General features: G+C 40.6%; 1 protein-coding gene across 1 annotated transcript in view; it reads left to right on the forward strand.

Annotated features, from left to right (window-relative positions):
* LOC121428611 (cingulin-like) overlaps nt 1–22,456 on the forward strand; it is a 79,804-nt gene that overhangs the window by 20,047 nt on the left and 37,301 nt on the right. The window contains exons 7-8 of the mRNA XM_041625371.1: nt 4,350–4,499; nt 20,334–20,487. Of these exons, the coding sequence (XP_041481305.1) occupies nt 4,350–4,499; nt 20,334–20,487 (304 nt within the window). The remainder of the gene's footprint in view (nt 1–4,349; nt 4,500–20,333; nt 20,488–22,456) is intronic.

Below are 22,456 nucleotides of genomic sequence, written 5' to 3' on the forward strand. Positions count from 1 at the left end.
TGAATATTCATGTAAATCTTTCTCCGACTCATCGAATGATAGCCTTTTGTCGGGGCCTTAAGTTATATTTTCTATATGGACTTTAGTGCTATTGGCAAATCTGATGAACATGCGAACTTACTAAAATTCACACATATTACGCATATTCAATTATTATTTTATTTTTTAAGTATTATTTTTCTTTTATTGTTTGTTTTTGTTTTTTTCGCCTGTTTGCTGACAAAAATCAAATTCATCTCGTTGCCTCGTCAAAAGGCTATATCGATCCTCCATTGGTTCCTGTACAAATGACTTTTAATGCACATCGGAAAAACATCCCTCCATTTTTGCCTAGTTTTGGGACATTACTTCTTCGTTTTGAGGATTGTGAATATTGTGGCTTAAGTTGTAAGTATGTATTGATTCCTTCATTCCAATTTTGTCTAATATTATTAATAATCATTAAATTCCCGAATCTCTTCTGGCCGATCCGGTCCGGATCCAGTGAGCTGGGGTGAAACACTTCGCAGCCGCAGTAACCCCAATGGGTGTTCGAAAAAGGTAGAGAAGATCTGTTTTAATTTCCTTTAGAATGGTCATGCTAAGATCAAAAGCAACATCCATAATACACTAATTATGATGCAGGAGGTTTGGATTTAAATGCATGGTTTGTGCTCATCGTGTTATGTGGATTAAAAAGACTTCTTGGTGGAAATAAGGAAACAAAATGGCAACAATTTTTCCAACATATATTCAGATCTATACGAGGGAGTTTGATATTTCTTCATATTTCTAATCCCTGAGCTTTCAACATTAATGCTCCTATCCTCTTCTTGGAATTTTTTGGATATTGGAATTATTTAATAGAAAGGGAATTCAGAGAAATACATAGTGAAAACCAAATATTTTTTAACAATACCTTTATCAAAGGTTAACATTTTTCAAATTAATCACATTGTTGACACAGATGGCAAAATGAGAACAGAAGATTTTTCTTTGGAAAAGGTTTAAATGTAAAGGATCTATTTTCTCTTAATGATTTGTAGAACAAGAAGCCAATTTAATGGAAGAACATCCTCAGGGAGACACATGGCACGATAATATTGATTTTTCTAACATCTATTTTGATATTAAGAATAATGTGCTTTCCTTTACCTCTGTGTCGCCCAAAATTATCTGTAATATATATCTATTAATACAATGCAGGAATCATTCGCTTTTAAACATCCAGATGTCCATGTATCAGCTTTAAACTTGAATAAGTCGGTATTTGCAACTTGTTTTTCTATCCCTTGAGTCTCCACCTTAGACTGGAAGTTAGGAGAATTTCCATACAAACTCAGCATCATAGCATCATATTTTGTAATGGCAAACTTTTCCAGTTTGGTATAAAACATTCCAATACATGCTCCTTCTGTAGAAAAGAGATAGAAACAATGTGCTGAAGTGTCTAAGATTTGGACTGAAATATGAAACAAATTACATTTCTTGAAATTCCTTGATATACAATGCAGGGCTCGACACTAGCGGCGGTCCGACGGTCCCAGACCGGTAAAAATCGCTGTCGGGCTGGTAGATTTTCAGAAATAGGAAAATTTACTGGTCCGACATGACCAGTAAAAAATATCATTGTCGGGCCAGTAATTTTTCCAAAAATAGCAAGATTTTAAGGGTCCGACATGACCAGTAATAAAAACCATTGTTGGGCCAATAATTTTTCCAAAAATGGTCAAATTCACTGCAAACCATTTCATCCCGATAAATTCTGTCATTCACACACAGAATGAATCGCACGTAATTGCTACTAGAGCAGATACAGTGTACATGTAGCCAGCCACACAACCCAGGTGGTAAATTCTTTACTGGCTGCGCGAACGAAGCTTGGCTAAACTCTGGCAGAAATCTCTCACAGAACTGTCAAAATTCACGGTTCATACTCATGAAAGGCTCTTATGATGTCCATATTTCCTAAAAATTGGAGTAACTCTGTCATTTGTCAGCAGTAAAAGGATACATTTTCACTTCTGTTTGGTTCAAACAGATCGGGAGTTTCGGGTGATATCGTCTGAATACATATTAGCACCACATATGCATGTGTGTGTGTGTTGATACACTTGGTTTCTGACTTTCTTTCATACGGGCTTTCGTAGCTATTTTAACTGAGCCAAAAAGAAATTGATAAATTATTTATGATAGTTTTAGCTTTCTTCCTCTGTTTTCTTCCTATCTTTCCTTCATTCTTTCTTTTCAATCTTTCTTTGTTTCTTCCCTCTCTTCTTTCATTTTTTTGTTACTGTCTTTCTTTTTTATTTTCCCTTGTTTTCTTTAATTCGTTCTTTCATTTTTTCTATCCTTTTAAAAAATATTTTTCGCTATTTCTTTTTTTTCTCTCTCTTCCTTCCGTCCTTCCTTTTTGATATTTTTCTTTCTTTAATTCTTGAGACCATCCATCTTATATTCATCTCTTCGCTTCTTTCTTTCCTTCCTTTTACCCTTGTCTTTCCTTCATTCTTCGTTACTTTCTTTGTTTCTTTCTTCCTTCCACCCATCATTTATTTACCTTTTTTATTTCTTCTTTTCATTGTCTCTCAGTCTTTCTTTTTTTCTTCCTTTCATCTATTCTTTTACCTTTTTATATTGCATGCTTCTTTCCTTCCTTCCCTTCCTTCCTTTATTTCTTTCCTTCTATCTATCATTTTACCTTTCCTTTATTTCTTTATTCTTTCTTTCTTTTCCTTCCTTCCTTCCTTCCTTCCTTTCTTTCCTTCCTTCCTTTCTTTCCTTCTTCGTTTCTGACTTGCTTTCTTTTTGTCCTTCATTTCATTGGGGGGGGGGGGGAGGTAACGAAAGGCTAGAAAAATAACCTTTTTTTAATGTTTTCTATATTTTGGGGGACCAGTAGATTTTAGGTTCGGACCAGTAAAAATTTGAAAAACTGGGTATCTACTGGTCCGACATGAATAGGTTGGACCAGCAGAAAAATGGGTTAGTGTGGAGCCCTGTGTAACAATGGCTTGAAGTATTACTTGGTGTTAGAGACAATATAAAACAAAATGCTCTATTAAATCATGTAATAATTTTGGTCAAATACATGTAGGGGAAGGCGGGGTAAGTTGAGCACAGGGGCAGGTTGAGCCACCACCCCTGGGCTAATATGAATGAGTCATACATTGTGGTGGTGTCATGTATTGATGACCCATTGCATAAATCTTAACCAAACCACTTTATTTCCAACTTTGAACAAAAATAACTTTTTTCAGAGGGAAAAATACAAATTTCAGCCAAAAAGTAAAAAAGGGTGTGAAATAGATAAGTGCTTTTTATCCACACACGTCTTTAAATATATTATAGAAAAATGAACAATATTGTTAGTCCAGGTATGGATTCTCATTCTTGTCATACTCTTTTACATGATGAATGCATAAGAAATGTGTGGATGTGAAAATATCGCAATAAGTTTGGACTGGGGTAATTTAAGCCAAATCAACATGGGGCAAGTTGAGCCATGTTAATTCTTATGGTGATGGTATAATAAAAAAAATTTAAAAATGTAAAAAGCCATTGATATGCAGGCAGAAAGGAGCAAATTCACATGACAGTTCATTTAATTTTAGAAGATGTTAGAATTTATCGAGAATTAGCAAGTGGAAAGACTTTAAATGAAAAATTGACATTCTGGTTCTTCCCGCATACATTTTGTAGATAGTTTTTGTGGCTCAACTTACCCCAGACGATGGCACAACTTACCCCATATATGGGGCAAGTTGAGCCATTTGACATCTTTTTTTTCAAAGGTCACGATGACTTTCAGTGTGGGGGTCAAAAGTTATATGTAGGTGAAACACATTTCCCAAGAATCAAATTTAAAGGCAAGGTACTTATTTCTACAATAGTACTAGTCATATCAATTCTAACATGCAAAATGCAAAAAGTGTCACAACTTACCCCGCCTTCCTCTACATGTAGGCGTGTATATGATTTACTATAACCGTTAACTGGAAAGGGTCCCTACATGTAAAGAAATTTGCACTGCCATTAAAAGGTCAAAACAGATTGAATATGAAAAGGCAAAAAGAAAGGATAAATTGACTCTACACCATACATGTACTATAGCCTATAGGCACTGCTTTGCAGGATTTAGATGCAACAGTAGCTTCAAGTAAACATGCTCAACACTGCAAACATAATTGATTTAGATTGTCTGGTGGTCCAATGTTTATGCCTTATTTGATTTTGTTTTATTGATGTTTTTGCTGCCCCTTCTTTTCTCTGCAATTTTGTGAACAAATTTTTCAAATTCCATGTAAGTTTATGGATATTCTGGCATTATCCCTGTTGCAAATATTTCTATTTTAATCATATGTTGATAGCTTGCAGATGCAGAGAATGAGATTCTTCAGCTTCAGGTGGAGCTTCGTAAAAGGGAAAAGGAGTTAAGTGAAGGAGAACGAACCAAGCGGAATGCCCAGGAGAGAGAAGCTAAAAATGCAGAGAGAAGACAAGCTTCTGCATTGGCACAGGTTAGTTTGTATTGAATTACTTGGTAACAGCTGATCATGTGTGTTAAAAATTGTCACAAGTCATCGGGATAATATTCTACTTGGTCTAAAGCAATTCTGTCTACTTCCTGTTTGGTCTCATCCCAAAGGTCTAATCCTAGTTTGGTCTCATTGCACATGGTATAATCCTAGTTTGGTCTCATCCCACATGGTATAATCCTAGTTTGGTCTCATCCCACATGGTCTAATCCTAGTTTGGTCTCATCCCACTTGGTCTGATCCTAGTTTGGTCTCATCCCACATGGTCTAATCCTAGTTTGGTCTCATCCCACATGGTATAATCCTAGTTTGGTCTCATCCCACATGGTCTGATCCTAGTTTGGTCTCATCCCACTTGGTCTGATCCTAGTTTGGTCTCATCCCACATGGTCTAATCCTATTTTGGTCTCATCCCACATGGTCTAATCCTAGTTTGGTCTCATCCTACATGGTCTAATCCTTGTTTAGTCTAATCCTAGTTTGGTCTAATCCTATTTTGGTCTCATCCCACATGGTCTAATCCTAGTTTGGTCTCATCCCACATGGTCTAATGATTGTTTAGTCTAATCCCACATGGTATAATCCTAGTTTGGTCTCATCCCACTTGGTCTGATCCTATTTTGGTCTAATCCCACATGGTCTAATCCTAGTTTGGTCTAATTCCACATGGTATAATCCTAGTTTGGTCTCATCCCACATGGTCTAATCCTATTTTGGTCTCATCCCACATGGTCTAATCCTAGTTAGGTCTCATCCCACATGGTCTGATCCTAGTTTGGTCTCATCCCACATGGTCTGATCATAGTTTGGTCTCATCCCACATGGTCTAATCCTTGTTTAGTCTAATCCCAAATGGTCTAATCCTAGTTTGGTCTAATCCTAGCTTGGTCTCATCCCACATGGTATAATCCTAGTTTGGTCTCATCCCACATGGTCTAATCCTAGTTTGGTCTTATCCCACATGGTCTAATCCTAGTTTGGTCTTATCCCACATGGTCTAATCCTTGTTTAGTCTAAACCCACATGGTCTAATCCTAGTTTGGTCTCATCCCACATGGTCTAAGCCTAGTTTGGTCTCATCCCACATGGTCTAATTCTTTCTAGTTTGGTCTCATCCTACATGGTCTAATCCTTGTTTAGTCTAATCCTAGTTTGGTCTAATCCTATTTTGGTCTCATCCCACATGGTCTAATCCTAGTTTGGTCTCATCCCACATGGTCTAATCATTGTTTAGTCTAATCCCACATGGTATAATCCTAGTTTGGTTTCATCCCACTTGGTCTGATCCTATTTTGGTCTAATCCCACATGGTCTAATTCCACATGGTCTTATCCTATTTTGGTCTCATCCCACATGGTCTAATCCTAATTTGGTCTCATCCCAAACGGTCTAATCCTAGTTTGGTCTCATCCCACATGGTCTGATCCTATTTTGGTCTCATCCCACTTGGTCTGATCCTAATTTGGTCTAATCCCACTTGCTCTAATCCTAATTTGGTCTCATCCCAAACGGTCTAATCCTAGTTTGGTCTCATTCCACATGGTCTGATCCTAGCTTCATCTCATCCCACATGGAGTAATCCTTGTTTAGTCTAATCCCACATGGTCTAATCCTAGTTTGGTCTCATCCCACATGGTCTAATCCTTGTTTGGTCTCATCTCACATGGTCTAATCCTAGTTTGGTCTCATCCCAAATGGTCTAATCCTACTTTGGTCTCATCCCACATGGTCTGATCCTAGTTTGGTCTCATCCCACTTGGTCTGATCCTAGTTTGGTCTAATCCCACATGGTCTGATCCTTGTTTAGTCTAATCCCACATGGTCTGATCCTAGTTTGGTCTCATCCCACATGGTCTAATCCTAGTTTGGTCTCATCCCACATGGTCTAATCCTAGTTAGGTCTCATCCCACATGGTCTAATCCTAGTTTTTCTTTAACCAGTTTGTGCTTGCTGGTAGGCTATAAAGTGCATAATATAAGCAAAAAAGATTATAGATCTTTTGGTCCTTATAGTAAATGACCGTTGACCGAGACCAGGTGATGGGTGTACCAAATGGTAATTATACCAAATTCATAGTCAATGTACATGTAGTTCAAGTGAGTTCAAGTGATGGTATTAAGCCTGACTGTAAACACCTTTGGGTTATAAGATGTGTATTGCTGCATTATCTGTAGAAAGCAATGCACAACCTAACACAACATACTACGCAGCAAATTATTGGTTGCAATCATGCTTTTGACTAAAAATATTCAAAATAATACATAAGATTTGTAAAGCGCTCTTTCCATCTTGATTAGATGCTCACGGCACTTCAGAGAAGAAAACGAAAAATATTTACATATAATACATGTCTGAACAATAAGTCAATGTCTATCAAAAAACACTCTTATACAGGTATGTTTTCAGGTTGCCTTAAAGGTGGTCACTGAAGTCTGGGTTTGCAAACTGTGTTGGAGAGAATTCCACAGGTTAGGCCCTGCATGAGCAAAGGCCGGTTCACCTCACAAATTTTTAGCAACTGGAATTTGGAAGAGATTAGATGATGAGGATCGTAAATTTCTTGAGGGTTGGTAATTATGCATCAGAGACCTATTATAACTGGGGGTAGTTCCATTGATTGTATGAAAAATCAAAAGAAGGATTTTAAAGACTATGCATATCTTCAGGGGCAATCAGTGAAGAGTTTTTAACATAGTGTGATGTGACTGCGTTTGCTAGATAGAGTTACAATATGCAGTATTTTGCAACCTTTGCAATTTTTCAAGTTGAGAATCTGGTAAGGAGGCTGTTATCAAATTGTGAAGTGAATGTGCCAGTTTCTCTGTTGCTGAGTGAGTGAGATATTTTCTTATGAAGCCAATATTGCGCAATTGATAATGCGTATAATCTGGTTGGACATGGACATATGAGAATAAAAAATAACTCCAAGATTGCGACATGATTTTGACATGGAGATGTCATTGTCGGGTAGATATGATCAACATTATTGCATGACTGTCAAGTTGGGTATGACTGCGATTTTCTTGCTGGAAGCTGTAATATGGGGTGTCAACTTGAAGAATCCGACGAGTGCCACCTGGGCACCCTTGGGCATTTTTGTTATTGACGTCATAGATCACGCCCATTTTTTCGCATATCTCTTAAATATGAATTTCACATTTTAAGGCATAATTATGTCATATTTGATATCAAATTAAAGCTAATGAAAAATCAAATGTAAATTTAGAATCATTGGACAATAAATCACGCATACGTCAGTTAAAGGTCATTTAAGGTCATAAAAGGTCAATTGTCTGTAAGAAATTCATATAATATGGAACGTATCATGTTTTATATACAAAAAAAGTTGGATATTATGTGAATCTATTGGCAAAGGTTGAGTTGAGGGTGTGCATATCAAGAATCCGACCAGTGCTTCTTTGGCATCTGGAGGAATTTTATTTTTGTAACCTCATAAACCACACCAGTTTTCTTACATTCCTCTTAAATATTTAGCAGAATAAACATATAATAGTTTGAAATCCAATTAAATCAAATTCAAAATAAAATCTATAAATATGAATTACTAAGGCATGTAAAACTTTTCCAGGAGAATTAAAGGTCATTTTAAGTTCACATAAGGTCAAACTGGGCCACAAATGTAATTGATGCAACATATAATGTGGAATATCTCAAGTTTGGTTGAGGGTGTGTATATTAAGGATGTGATGAGTTCTACCTCCTCACCCTTTGGCAATTTCTATTTCTGACGTCACAAACCACGCCCACTTTTCTCATGTATATGGCCTAGAAGAAATTATGACAGAAAGTGACACTATATAGAATAAACCTAACGTGTTTGGTAATTGATTTAAGCTTGTGGCAAGTAAAATGCAATTACACATGTAAAATTTACAAGAGATTAAATTCATGACATGATCACCTAAAGTGCAGTAATGTTATTAGTAGGTCAAATGATGTAAGACTTTAATCAAAACATGTAACATAAGCTTGGTATCATATCACCAATTTACATGAAATAAAACGCCACAGTTTTTTTTTTTTAGTTTACAATCAAGGACAGAATCATACATAGTAAATAATGTTTTACACACGATTTCCGGTTTAAGAAATAATGTTGGAGACACCTCACAAAATGACTTTTTCACCACAAAATCATATTTTAGACAAGTATCCAATTAGACAAATTTGACATTTTATATCATCCCAACTCCACTACATTTTGTTCTCTCATTCATCTTCCAGACTTATTTCCCCCTCTTTAGTCTCAACTGCATGTTCAACTTTCTTTTTATTTAGAATGACACAATGTTATTTTCATACGATACACGATAAGTGGCAATTGCTTACCCTAGAGCATGATGGCCCCGATTTAACCCTTTGCGTGCGGACCCGCGAAAAATGAAACCTCCCCGCTGTGGCGGTGCATTGCTGGTATTTGGATCTGTGGTGGTGTTTTCCGAATCAATTGCTAATTGCGCCAAACTGATGTATTTTCAGGATTTTTAGTAAATGTAAAGATGAAAGATGAGACATTTTTCTTACTAGAAATAAAGGTTTCGCTTCTGAAATCAACAGAATAGTTAAGAAATTTATGAGGAAAAGTTGTGCTATTTTGTCAAATCTTTGTTTTTTTCCCAAATTAATAGGCACTGCGTACAAAAATGCGTAAGGGCAATCAGCATTCACGGACAGGTCGAGTTTGATCGATACCGCTTTGTTGTCTGCTCTGACTAGCACTTTTTTCATCGCCTATTGTCACGCTACTCAATGCTCTCTTTACCTTCTTGTGTAGAGATCATTTGTAAAGTGTATAAATATGACAATCCGTTTTGGGTGAAATCACAACATACCAACTACCTTTATTTTCCAGAACGAATAAAAAAGGGTGAACATTTCATTGCGAGTACAATGTTGATGCTGCGCAACAAAAGTCTGAACTATTTTGTGATATGTCTGGGCTTCAAGATGGTGTCCTCAATGTTTCACCCCAAAAAAATTGCATTTGGTATCATCTTTTCTTAAATTATAGTTTGCAATAAAAAGTAATTTTGTTCCTGAAGATTGCATACCAGTATTCAATATTTTTTTCCTGTTGCAATTTCAAAGAGGGAAGGGGGTAAATGTGACTCAAATAGTAGATCTGAAATCACATCTCCCAACGCTCTCCTCATCTTGTCTACGTACGTCTCATTTATCTATCTCCCTTTTCCCTCTCAAATAACCTTGCTACCGATTACTGCTCGTCACAATGAGAGAAAGTAAATTATTTTGATTTACTTCAATAACTCCATACATCTACTTGATTTGCTAGTTCAGCCCTCTGGACTGCCATACCCGAATAGAACTCCCAAGGATTTAAAAAGCGCGAGCGCGCCCTCTCCCGTTCAGGCTTACTACCCATGATCACCGCGCAACTAGCGTCCATCTTCCTCTTTTGCTTTCGGCAAGCCACCTGTCAAGACGTGCTCAGATAAGTCTCCTAAGAGCTCAAATCTTTTTGAGCTTTGGTATATTATTTTCGCTTATCTGTGGTGCATTCTCCCTTTTAATTTCAATCTTTCCATTTGTGTGTAAGATTGTGTTCAGAATTTACACTTGGCGTGACTTTTTAGACGTGTTTTTGGTGACACTTAAATTGTTTTCTAACGTTTGAGTTCTCGTCGCGCCGCATCGCTAGCGCATTCGCGAGGCACCGGGCTTGGCCTGCCTACGTGGCAGCAAGCCTTCACCACCTGTCATGGTTATTGTTCTTCACGTTCAAAGCGTGGTGGCTTTTGGTGCCGTTTTTGAATTAAATTCTAGACAGCCTCTACACTTTGTTGTCGAGGGTGTTATTGTTATTTCTTTTTGCAGGTTGGGATCTTCAACTCTGTTCCTTCCTTGCTTCTGGAATTGATTTATTAAGATTTTCGATTGATTATTGATTGATTAATTCTTCAATTCTCTTTCCTTTCTGTTCTGAATAAATTTCTTAATTGATATTTTATTCACAGGCGGATCTTAAAGCTCAATTCCTTTTTCCTTCTGTTCTGAATAAATTTCTTGATTGATATTTTATTCACAGGCGGATCTTAAAGCTCAATTCCTTTTCCTTCTGTTCTGAATAAATTTCTTGATTGATATTTTATTCACAGGCGGATCCTAAAGCTCAATTCCTTTTCCTTTCTGTTCTGAATAAAATTCTTGATTAATATTTTATTCACAGACGCTTCGGGGATTGTTTAATTCGGCTTACGCAATTATACCTGATGATTGTTTGGTTATTCAATCCCCCCTAAAAAAAAAAAAAAAAAAAAAATTTTTTTTTGTTCTTTACAGGTGGGGTCTCCTTCCTGTTAGAAATTTTTTTGACCTGTCCCGGAATTGTTTTCTTCGTTCAATTCCCTCTTCCCTCCTAGTCTTATATATTTTTTTTTTTTATTTCGACAGGCGGGCTCTACGATTCCCTTTGAGGATTTACTGTGTCGTTCTTCCTCTTGGAATCGTTACTAGAGACGTTCCTCCTTCCTCCTGTTCTGAATTTCTTTACCTTTCCACAGGAGGTTACTTTTTTTTTTTCCTCTTGGAAATTATCGTAAAGTTTCTCTTATCTAGGAATTATTTGTCTCTCAATCCCTTTTCTTCCTGCTCTGAAATGCTTGTTTTTGTGTTTCTTCGCAGGTGGAAACTTCTTTCTCTTCTGAACTTGCATTCATTTTTGAATTTTTGTTTCGAATTTTTCCTTCGGGCACAAAAAAAAAAAAAAGAGAATATAGTAGGGGAACCTTGTAGGAGTTCTTTTTTCAAAGTCTCCGACCTCCTTTTTATTTTCTTACAGGCAGATACCTAAACTATTCTTAGGTTCTTCTTCCTCCCTACCCCTCCCCTCTTGTTTTGTTCTGTTTGCTCAAACAAACTCCTTTTAGGAGGAGGGAAAGACCACTCCGGTCTCCACTTTTAATCTAAGCGAGATCTTTGTAAAAAAAAAAAAAAAAAAGAAAAAGAAAAATTCTTGTTTTTCCTTTTTCAGGGTAGAGAGAGGTATCTTTGAATGGGACTAACACAGCCCCAGAGGACCTGGTGCCCTCCACGGGGACCGTCCCGATTGCAAGTTACAGAAGTCGGCCGCCTCCAGGCGAGCAGGAGGGACGCCGCGGTGAGCGCCCAGCGGCGGTGAGTATGAGGGTGCGTCGATCAGCATTCCGAATTTGCGGTCGGATGCTAAGAGAAGGAAGGCCGAGACTGTGGTGCCACGGTCTCGGACAAAGGAAAAAGTGGTAGCCAAGGCTTCCAAGCCTAAACTAGGTCCTGCCGCCGCAGCACCCATAGGGCTATGCGACCCACCGGCTACCGGGTCACCAGAAGTCCGGAGGGAGAGTGCGGTTCTCTCCCCCCGGCACAGGTCAGGATCTCTGCCGTATAAGTCGTCCTCCGTTGACAGCATCGGGAGAGATCGCCCAGCCCCTGACCGCGAGAGGCGTCACACAGACTGTAACCACAATCTGATCGTGACCACAATCTGACCCCGTCAGATTCGGGTGAAGTTTCGTTGTTGGCGGCCGCCCTGCCAGGGGCGGCAAATCGTAAGAGATCACCCGTGCCTCTTGTGCCTTCTTCTGCTCCGGCCACGCCGGCGGAGCCCGCAAATTAAGAAGAAGAAGAAGAGGTCGAAGGAGAGGTCGGCCAGCCCTGTTGCCATGGGCATTCCTCCTTCAGACCCTCTTATCGGTGGCCAGATGTTACAGTCATACATGTTATGCTGCTATATTCTGCTACCGCGAGAGGCGTCACACATCGGGCTGTGACCACAATCTGACCCTGTCAGATTCGGGTGAAGTTTCATTGTCGGCGGCCGCCCTGCCAGGGGCGGCAAATCGTAAGAAATCACCCGTGCCTCTCATGCCTTCTTCTGCCCCGGCCACGCCGGCGGAGCCCGCAGAAAGAGAAGAAGAAGAAGAGGTCGAAGGAGAGGTTGGCCAGCCCTGCTGCCATGGGCGTTCCTCCTTCAGACCCTTGTGTCGGTGGTCAGATGTTACAGCTATTCATGCTGCTACATTCTGCTACCGCGAGAGGCGTCACACATCAGACTGTGACCACAATCTGACCCCGTCAGATTCGGGTGAAGTTTCGTTGTTGACGGCCGCCCTGCCAGGGGCGGCAAATCGTAAGAAATCACCCGTGCCTCTTGTGCCTTCTTCTGCCCCGGCCACACCGGCGGAGGCCGCGAAGAAGAAGAGGTCGAAGGTGAGGTCGGCCAGCCCTGTTGCCATGGGCGTCCCTCCTTCAGACCCTTGTGTCGGTGGTCAGATGTCACAGCTATTCATGCTGCTACATTCTGCTTTCGAGTAGTGCGGGTTCACCCCACCCTCGACGTCTACTCACCCCGCTGATGCCCCTGAGCATCAAGCGAGACAAGTGGGCAATAACCACCAGACACCCGGGAAATCCTCGAGCGATTCTGTTAAATCGCCAGCCAGTGCACCGACTAACCGGGTGCCCCAAGATCGCGTGTGCTTTCCAGCATTTTCGTCGATCTCAGAGCACGTGTCCCAGCCGACACGCGGGGCCACCCCGGCGCTTACTGGACAACCTCCCGGTTCAGTCCATAGAGCGAGACTCCCTTTACGAGGACAACCCCTATCCCGCGGGCGACTTTTCAGTAAGCGCTCAGGCGCTGCTTGACAAGTATCTACCTCACATCTACCCTCCGAGCGGGGGTATTGATGAAGCAAGGGAGTCCATATTTTCTCGCCCCGCCTCTTCAGGCGCTCCGAGCTCAATCGGCCGAATTGGGGGTCTTGGAGAGTGACGGGGTCGCTCTAGACGAGGCGGCTCCTACGACGAGGAAGCCGCCAGCTCCGTGGGTGTAAAACCACCCCCGCTCTGCTGCTGCCCGGAAGCGCCAGGCTCCGGCGCCGCCGTCTCGAAATTTTCAAGCCTCTCGAGGCTAGCGAGAAGGCAGAGGCAGGGGGGGGGGGCGATTATTATGCAGGTACTCCCGAATTCGCCCTCTACGTCAAGCTCACATACGGCGACGACTCCTTCAGCGGTAACCCTCTCCATTCTTCCCCCTAAGCGGGCCCGTAGATTGGAGGTATGAATCTCTTACATACCGCATGCCGCACTTCTCTCGTGAGAATGTTTGGCTGCTTTGAGAGGACAACCTATCACGTCCGCGGACCGTCCGCCCAGGCGACGGGACCGTCGCTTTTCTGGCCTGAACCTCACTTTCTATTCGAAAGTAAGGGTGCCCTGTCTTACTTAGCTCCTACCCTTGCAACGCCAGAGTCAGGGCTATAGTACAGACACCCGTTCTCCAGCGATCGCCGCTGAAGAGAGGGCGACTCTGATATGAGCACCATCACCGCTCAGCGGTATGTCTCACTATCTCATAGCTCTCCGAGCTTATGAGTATGTATATCGGATCTGAATGTCACGGCGATTAAAAGTTCTCCTGTGCTTAATAATCGCTATGCCTTCACCACCCGATGCATTATGGTTATGTTAACCTATTTGTCTCGTATTCGGGCGGCTCGTACGAACCCTGCCCGAGCTGCCATCACCGGTCGTCCCCCCGGACACCGCCGGCAGCACCCGCACCGAATACGTGGAAGGAATCAGCTTTTCATATGCTAGATATCCCTCCTGTTGACATTCACAGCTGTTCCCCGAGTCTTTCCCGGTTGGGTAAACATCATCTCGGAGGAAAGTAACCGCCGTACATCTCATGAGATTGTTGGCTATGTACGTGCGTTCAAACTTGTTTAAAGCCCCAGGATTCTCTGTCGGCATTCTATGCCTACTTTCTGGGCACACCCACCGTACCGGGTCGGCGAGTTCACACCAAACTGTACACCGCCAGACCATCGGTCGAGCTCTAACTGTCTATCTTATAGACTGCCCTCTATGTGGGTCAATCTTGCGGGCGTCTCCGCCGCTCCCTCCTTGTGCGGAGTGGTCTACGGTGGATGTCTTTACCGTGCCCGTTAGTCGAATCGGCTTCTTTCTTAGAAATTTTTTCACGGCACACTCGAGTCGCCCCGCATGCTGCTTTCATCCTCCTTCCATGCAAGGCATGTGGCCAGGGTCACCGCACGACCGAGGATGATGTAACAGTGGATGGATGTATGCTTATGCCTTCCTAACCACGATCACTACGACCCGCCTTCTCTCGGGCCGACTGTGGATGAGCCTCTCCATGTAAGTGATTTACTTCACTGGAGTTCTTCTTTTAGAAATTTAGATTCTCATCCCCCGCTGCTTAGGGCGTCATTTTTGCCGCCCCCCCCCGCAGCTTTTTGGAGCTCCTTATCTTACCGATATCGGACTGTTCCACGCTGCCGCAACCGGCGCCGGCGGTGCTCGCTCTTACGATCACCTGAGAAACAGGCCTTGTGACTGTTTTCATAAACAACTGGTTCTCACCGCAGACTGATGGAAATTTTGTGATTACTTCCTCAAGTCTCCTTCGCTTGTTTCTTCAAGCGAGGACTTCGACACTCTTAGCCAGTTTCCGTCCCTAACTTGATAGGACAGGGCCGTTGCTACCTCATTCGATTCCGTTGGGAATGTAACGGTTGAGGTATCATATCTGGCGATGTCTGTTCGTTTAGAGCATCTCTTGATGGTCGTTTACACGTAATATCGTGACAGATTTTTTTTCGCCAGCTCCCTCTGGCGTACACTTGCTGCTGCTAGGGATTCCCCCGCCCAGCGGACAGCCATCGCAGCCTAGCCTCACGGGCTCTCTCGGCGATGGTGGCTTGAGCCAAGCCACCTCTTCCACCGCGGGCACTGCACCCTCAGATGGGTGCTTCAATCAGTATGGGAGAAAGGGGATCCTGAGTTCTCTCTCGATCACTCGGTCTAACACACTTTTGTCGTGATGTGTACCGCGCTGTATCCCTGACACGCCCGGTTGAGCTGTTTTGACCAGACTGCTCTATTCTACATAGGCAACATGTCCGCGGCATTCCTTATTAACAGGATGGCACTCAGTCGCTTTCTCGACCCTTGTCTGCCTTACGAGTGGTTTTCTTCCTAAATCCCTACTCTCCGTCGTTCCTGGTCCCCTTCGGACCGCTAGTAACTTTTTACCACAGCTCCCTATCAGAATTCTGCAGATTTCTGCCCTCACGCATTTGAGACAGATATCGAATTCTGGGCGTTTTCTCCCACGCGGAGGCTTCCCCTACAGAAATTTCCAAGCTTGCGGGAAGCGTGCGACTAGCTTGCGCAAGCTTGCGGCATGCTAGTAACTAGCATGCGGTTAGCTTAATAAGCGTGTGATATGCGTGCAGAGTAATAGTTAAGCGATCTTTTAGCGAGCAGGGACTGTTCGCTAGCATGCACTCGCTTATTAGGCGAGTGCCCTGCTAGTCGCATGCTAGTTACTAGCAAGCGGCACGCTTAAATTTCGGTAGGGGTTCTGAGATATCTCGCCTTCTCAGGTTGGTCGATTGATCACTTACTGAGCCTTAAAAGCTTCAGTTTTCCGATCACGATTCTTGTTGAAATTTTCAACAAATTTCGATTCTTACGCTCTAGTCAGCAGGTGATGTTGTTCTCCTGACACTAGGCCGAGGGCCCATGATACTTAGTATTCCTGAGTATACAGGGCATTCCTCTCGAGGACATTTTTGAGGGCCGCCTTTTGGCGCTCAACTAACTCCTTCACTTCTTTCTACTTGAAGGACATTCCGTCCAGCGAGGCGAGATTTGCTGCTTCGGCGCTTAAAGCAGCTGCGGCTTTTTCCCCCTCTCCCTAAATTTCGTTGTTTTTGTTTTTTTCTTTTAAATTTTCTTAGGCTTACAATTGAAAACATGCCTCCCTACGGTTTGAGTCCGTGCTGGTCTAGCAAATCAAGTAGATGTATGGAGTTATTGAAGTAAATTATGAAAATACTTACCTGATTTTCTTATTTACGAGATAACTCATACATCTACTTGATACCCTCCCACCGACCCTCCGCCTTGCGTAGCAACATGTTTCAACGTATGGGCTTGCGAAAGGTGAGGAAGATGGACGCTAGTTGCGCGGTGATCATGGGTAGTAAGCCTGAACGGGAGAGGGCGCGCTCGCGCTTTTTAAATCCTTGGGAGTTCTATTCGGGTATGGCAGTCCAGAGGGCTGAACTAGCAAATCAAGTAGATGTATGAGTTATCTCGTAAATAAGAAAATCAGGTAAGTATTTTCATAATCTATTACAATTATAGCATCTAGATTATAAGTATTTTATTTTGTTCTTTCATTTTATTCATTTTTTAACCGTTCTGGGGGTTTTCACAACTGAAAACAAAAGTAATAAATGAATCATGAAAGATTTGTATCCCCTGTTGTTTTTGTCTCTGTCTTTTAATCGTTCAATTAAATAGTACAGATGCGTTGGAGTCGGTAGGGGGGGTCAGTCCACCCCCCTCCCCCATCAGCAAACGTATACAAAAACACGAAGTCCATAGATTTGTGATTTTCGAGGGCCGGATCACACCCTCCCACATTCATTTTCTATTATTTTTCTGAATCTCACTTGCATTTTCTTCCATCCCAATGCGTATCATCACCCAGGGGAAATTATATTTTTTTTATAAAGAAAGCACTGTCATGCTCAGAAGAAAATGTTCTTGCCATGTCTTAAGCACCTGCATGTTTTGTCAATAAATGAGTAAACATTTACTTTTTAAATTTTATTCCTAAGAGCTTTTTATATTGCTAAAGTGCGCCAGAGGCCAGAAAGCTACTGAAAGCTACTAATATCCTTCTATTTGACTGGCGGATGGTAAGTTTGTTTAAGTTATTGCGCATTTGTCAATATATAATATATTTCCTCGTATTCTCTGGTTTCAAGCTTATAACTGAATATATTATCTACAGCTTTCATTCCCTTTCTTATGTCTATCGTCTTTCTATAAGGTCTTTTTTTTCTCTGAGTTTTCATTTAAATTATATCTGTATCACCTTCCTTCTCCCCGATTAGGATTATGAGGTATATACCCGCTTACATCCCCTCTATTCTTTCTCCCTGATTTTTTATTCTCAGTACCTGTCATTTTACATTACATTTAACATCTCCCCCCCCTCTCTTCATCGGAAACCGTTCCGAGAGTATGCCTCCATTTTGCCAACATGTATTGATCGGAAATGGTTGCATTTATGGGCCTCTAGTCCTGTTGCATCGTGGCCATCATGTCAAAAATTAAGGGGATTTTCCCCCAGTTTTTCAAATAATGTCCCCGAAAACCTTTTAAAACTACTATTGTAACTGTCATTTCACACTAAATTCTATATCATCTTCCATTTTCAATATTGATTCAGTGACATATGAATTTTTTTGGTATAATTTCTCTAAATGATTCTTCTTCCATCATTATGCATCATTACCCAGGGGAAGCGCTTTTATGCAATATGAATCACCAACGAATGTCATAAGTACCTGTGTTGTCGGTAAATGAGACAAAGTTTTTTTTAGATATGGTATGTTGGTCGAAAAAAAGTATTCTTAAAAGTATTCATCCTGCTGATAAAATCTAATCTTCCTTTTGTTCGGGGCATTGACCATCTGTATCCTGCTCTTTTCGGAAGGAATTTGTTTGAGTGGCCGCCCAGACATTCTTTTGTTTGGGTAGTGCCGATATCATGGACTACATGGATTTTTCCCCTTTGAAAAGAGCATAAGATGAATGGTGTGCTAGATTGCTTTCTTTTTTCCTTTTTTTCAGAATAGTAGGCTTAGACAAAAATAATGAGAAGAAGAGGGGAGGGAAAAAGTTCAAAACTGCACCAAGATCAGCTCAAAGTACTAAGACATTACTTTTGTAAATGCTTCTTGTTTTTTCTGAAAATACAGTCAATAAAACCAAGGAGATATCATTTTAGAGTGATATCTCCTTGATGAATAAATAATGACAAATAATTAGACGAAAATGATGAATAAACGCGTAGCTTATTACATGACAATCTTGCAGAAAAAAATGTTAGCGTATCTATCAGAACAACAATATGGATCAAATCATGTGATCAGAACAAATCATGTGATCACGCCTTGTGTGCGCGCGTATGTGCTCGTCACAGAATTTATCGTCCCTGTGTGACTCCAACAAAAAAATCAGGTGAAGTTGAAATGATTTCCTATTTTCGCCATTTTTTTTGGTGAATAAACGCAAAGCTTATTACATGACGATTTTGCAGAAAAATGTAAGCGTATCTATCAGAACAACAATATGGATCAAATCATGTGATCTCGCCTTGTGCGCACGCGTATGTGCTCGTCACAGATTTTATCGTCCCCGTCTGACTCCAATGAAAAAATCGGGTAAAGTTGAAATGATTTCCTATTTTCGCGATTTTTTTCCCACGTAGCTGTGTATTTTTTTCATTCTGTTATCGAAATAGATTCATAAAGGATATAGTGGCAGAGGTTTTAGTACATAACAATTACGAAAAAGCTGAAAAATTTAATCGAATTAAATCAAACAAATCTTGGCTTCTGTAGAAGCCCGTCGTAGCTAAGTGAACAACTCGCTCGGCTTCTGTGGAATCCCGTCGCACGCAAAGTGTTAAATCCACATGGAACAAGTTCTGATAATTACTCCTTCGGAGTAATTAATGTGCTATGAACAGGTACAGGAGTGTTCTCCTGACTTATACTTCCCACCAATACATGGGAGGCAAGTTGCAGGGGAGTTATTATGATTAATTGCTCTCCAGATCAAGCTCCTGAGGAGATAATCATGCTCTTTCGCTGACTTATCAGTTGGGGTAGTCTCATGAACTTTGAAGCATCTATATTCTTGCTTAATGATGTGAAGTAGAACTAACTGATTTTAGAGAGACCATTACATTTGTTATATTAGTTAAGAAAGACGAATAGTATAAATATTACACCTTTAAGTGATCCAGTCCACTTCTTCTGCATCAGACTCTATATATTAAGATCTTATTCGAGGAACTTTCCCTTACCATATTGACACAACATGGTATCACAACCTGATAGGGAATTATCTGTGCAAAGCTAGCATTTTTCTCCAAACTTTATTGCAATACATGTACCTTTTAATGTCAATTACTTTTTCATCAGTATGCAGAAGACTTGTAAACCCAAAATGGGAACACTGGTAGAACAGAAATGTTATTGTCGTCAGAGAAAAAATTATACATGCATCTACTGCTATTACATCTTCAGAAGATAGCTGATACAATATGGAACAGGACATTGGGCCTACCCATACTTGTTCATGACACTGTGGTTCCCAAGGAATTAAAAGAACTTCCTTGTCAATACAAATCAGCGTCATCCTGTTCTACAGCTTTCAATAATTAATGCAGTTGCTGGTCGGCCTTCGAATCACATTGTTCATACTGCAAGTGTGAATCAAGGTAATACAGATCTTGCAGAGGCATGTGTAGTTGAGGTTGTCGGTGAAGGGGAATCCTATGAGCATCTGGTCAAAGAAGTATGGTACAGAGGGTACATGTAGGGTGGCATGTAAGCCAGCAGTAGTTGGTTCAAGGTCCAGACTCTTAGTTGATGTTTTATTTTACAATTTATTTAGGGAAAGCTTTACCCATAATATTTCAAAACCGAGATGATAATGTGCACTATAATTGAACATGTTAATGCATGAAGGATATGCTATTTGAAGATCATACACCTTATTCAGGAATTCACTATACATTTATAGACAATGTTCAGGTGAAAGCCATGCTAGACTAGGCATAGATTGTGGGAGGTCAGAGAGCTTTCAATACATGTAGACTTGACAATGCTCAAGAAGATACAGATGACTTGAAAAATATCCTTGCTAACAGAGACACTTATCTTCTTTATTTTTTTAAGGTGGAGATTGAGGGAGGTCAGATAGCTCAGAGAGCTATCAATGAACTTGCCAAAGCTCAAGAAGAGATAGATGGCTTGGAGGATATCCTTGCTAACAGAGAGAGGGAGTTGAAGGAGACATTACTTCAAGGAGAGACTGCATCACAGGAAATTGGTAAAATATTGATCATTTCATGTCACAAATAAAGAGTAGCAGTTGGATATGAAGGAAATAGATTTTTCAAGTCAAAGCCTAAATAATATGTCACCTGTGCACATAAAGTTTGTAACTTTTTTCTTGTTCCTAACTCATCTTTTCATCCATTTTTATATGCCCGTCGTAGATGGGACGTATTATGGTATCATGCTCGGTGTCCGTCCGTCTGTCTGTCTGTCCGTTCGTTAACTTTTCCTTGTAAACGAGATAACTTAACCCTAAAAAGACTGGGAGGGGGCTGATTCAGCCCCCCCTCGACATTTTTCGTGATAAATCCGCTGCACAAAATATTTTGACCGTGTCGCTCACTGAGTTTTTACATTCAAGTCTCGCATAACTTTTTAGACCAAATTTGCGACCCCCGGGTTTCGCGGTTCCGAAATTACGCAACATATCGTAACTGCATGCAGACCCAAAATTGCACAAAAACATGAATTTGTGTACAAATCTAATGCAAATAGAGTCTTCAGCCAAAATTCATAAATGTATCATTATTTTTCCTTTTACCGATTTGAATAAATTAATTCCATCTTATTTACAGGGTTCCCACTGTCATGGAAAATCATAGAAAAATTAGTGGTCCTGGAAAGTCAGGGAATTTGGAAAATTTGTGAAAAGTCATGGAATTGCATTTACCTCATGGCTATGGCAGCTTTCCGTTTTGCCATGTCTCGCAAAGTTCTCTCATACTTAATAATCATACTCTGCTATTATAATTGGTGTTCATAATTTCCGTTTTTCCTAGTTTTGTGACATCCCAAATTCTACAAAACTCTTGGGACATAGTTTGCCAATCAGTCAATGTATTTTTAATATGTCACATTTTGTAACCAGTTTTGCGTTCTTAGTTGTTTTTAGAGAATTTAAATTTCAAGTTTTGTACAATTTTACTCAACATTCATGGCAATTAGTTGACATATCAAGTCACAACTGATTAAGCACTACCAGCATGGCTATCAGAACACAATACATTAAAAGGGTTCTGAATCTCTTAGTTACACAAGATGTTTCAATTGCTAATTTAGCATCAAATAATGTTTCCTCTCTGGAAAAGTTACTTGAAAATGAAGTTCAATGAAATACCAAAATAGGCATCAAATGTCTTATTTTCAAGATATTCTCATTATTTTGGAGCATATAGAGAAATACACTTGTTAATTTAGCTGGTGTCCTCAAGTTGTATCACAAATGGCTGCATTTTTTGTAATGTAGAGTGAAATGCAGCACTATGTTGAGAAATTTAGGATGAGGATTTCTTTGTTAGGCTTTTTTTTCATTTCACCTTATTGTAAAACTTAAATGTCACTCTTGTAATAATTGGCTCATGTGTGACATATCGTCGCACGCACCAAGAACCGTCCTCTCTGCGCACTTCGATGCGAAAGTTAAGCGCACTGTATCTATTCCACGAACCGTCCTCTCTGTTACGTTGCCCACTGTGGTGTAAATAATTAACTTCAAGAAAATATAAAGGTACGGGATGAAACTTTGGAACCTGATCTTTTTAACGAAGACACTGGTAAATAATTTGCTCTCCTGGTAGGTGCACTTATTGCTGGTTTAATAAAAACTTTTCTTTAAATGCGTTTTCTGCAAAAGTAACTTTTGCATAGAAGTGCGCAGAGAGGACGGTTCGTGGTGCGTGCAACGATATGTAAAGTGTTTCATCTTCATATAATTCAGGGTTCCCCCCCGAAATTTGAAAACAGAATTCAATGACTTTTATGTGGAAGTTTTGTAGTAAAAATTAATTCAGGATCCTAATTTCAATATGCCTGGAAAATTTGACATTTACATCTATTGCATAGTTTACTTTTGTGACAAGATCTGCATGCTATGCTCTGAAAATTTGGAAATAGTTCATGGAAATCTGTCAGTTCAAGAAATTACATGAGTTTGTGTTCAAGACAATTTTGAATCTTGATGT

The sequence above is a fragment of the Lytechinus variegatus genome, chromosome 15 (genome assembly GCF_018143015.1).
Source record: "Lytechinus variegatus isolate NC3 chromosome 15, Lvar_3.0, whole genome shotgun sequence".
Lineage (NCBI taxonomy): Eukaryota > Metazoa > Echinodermata > Echinoidea > Temnopleuroida > Toxopneustidae > Lytechinus > Lytechinus variegatus.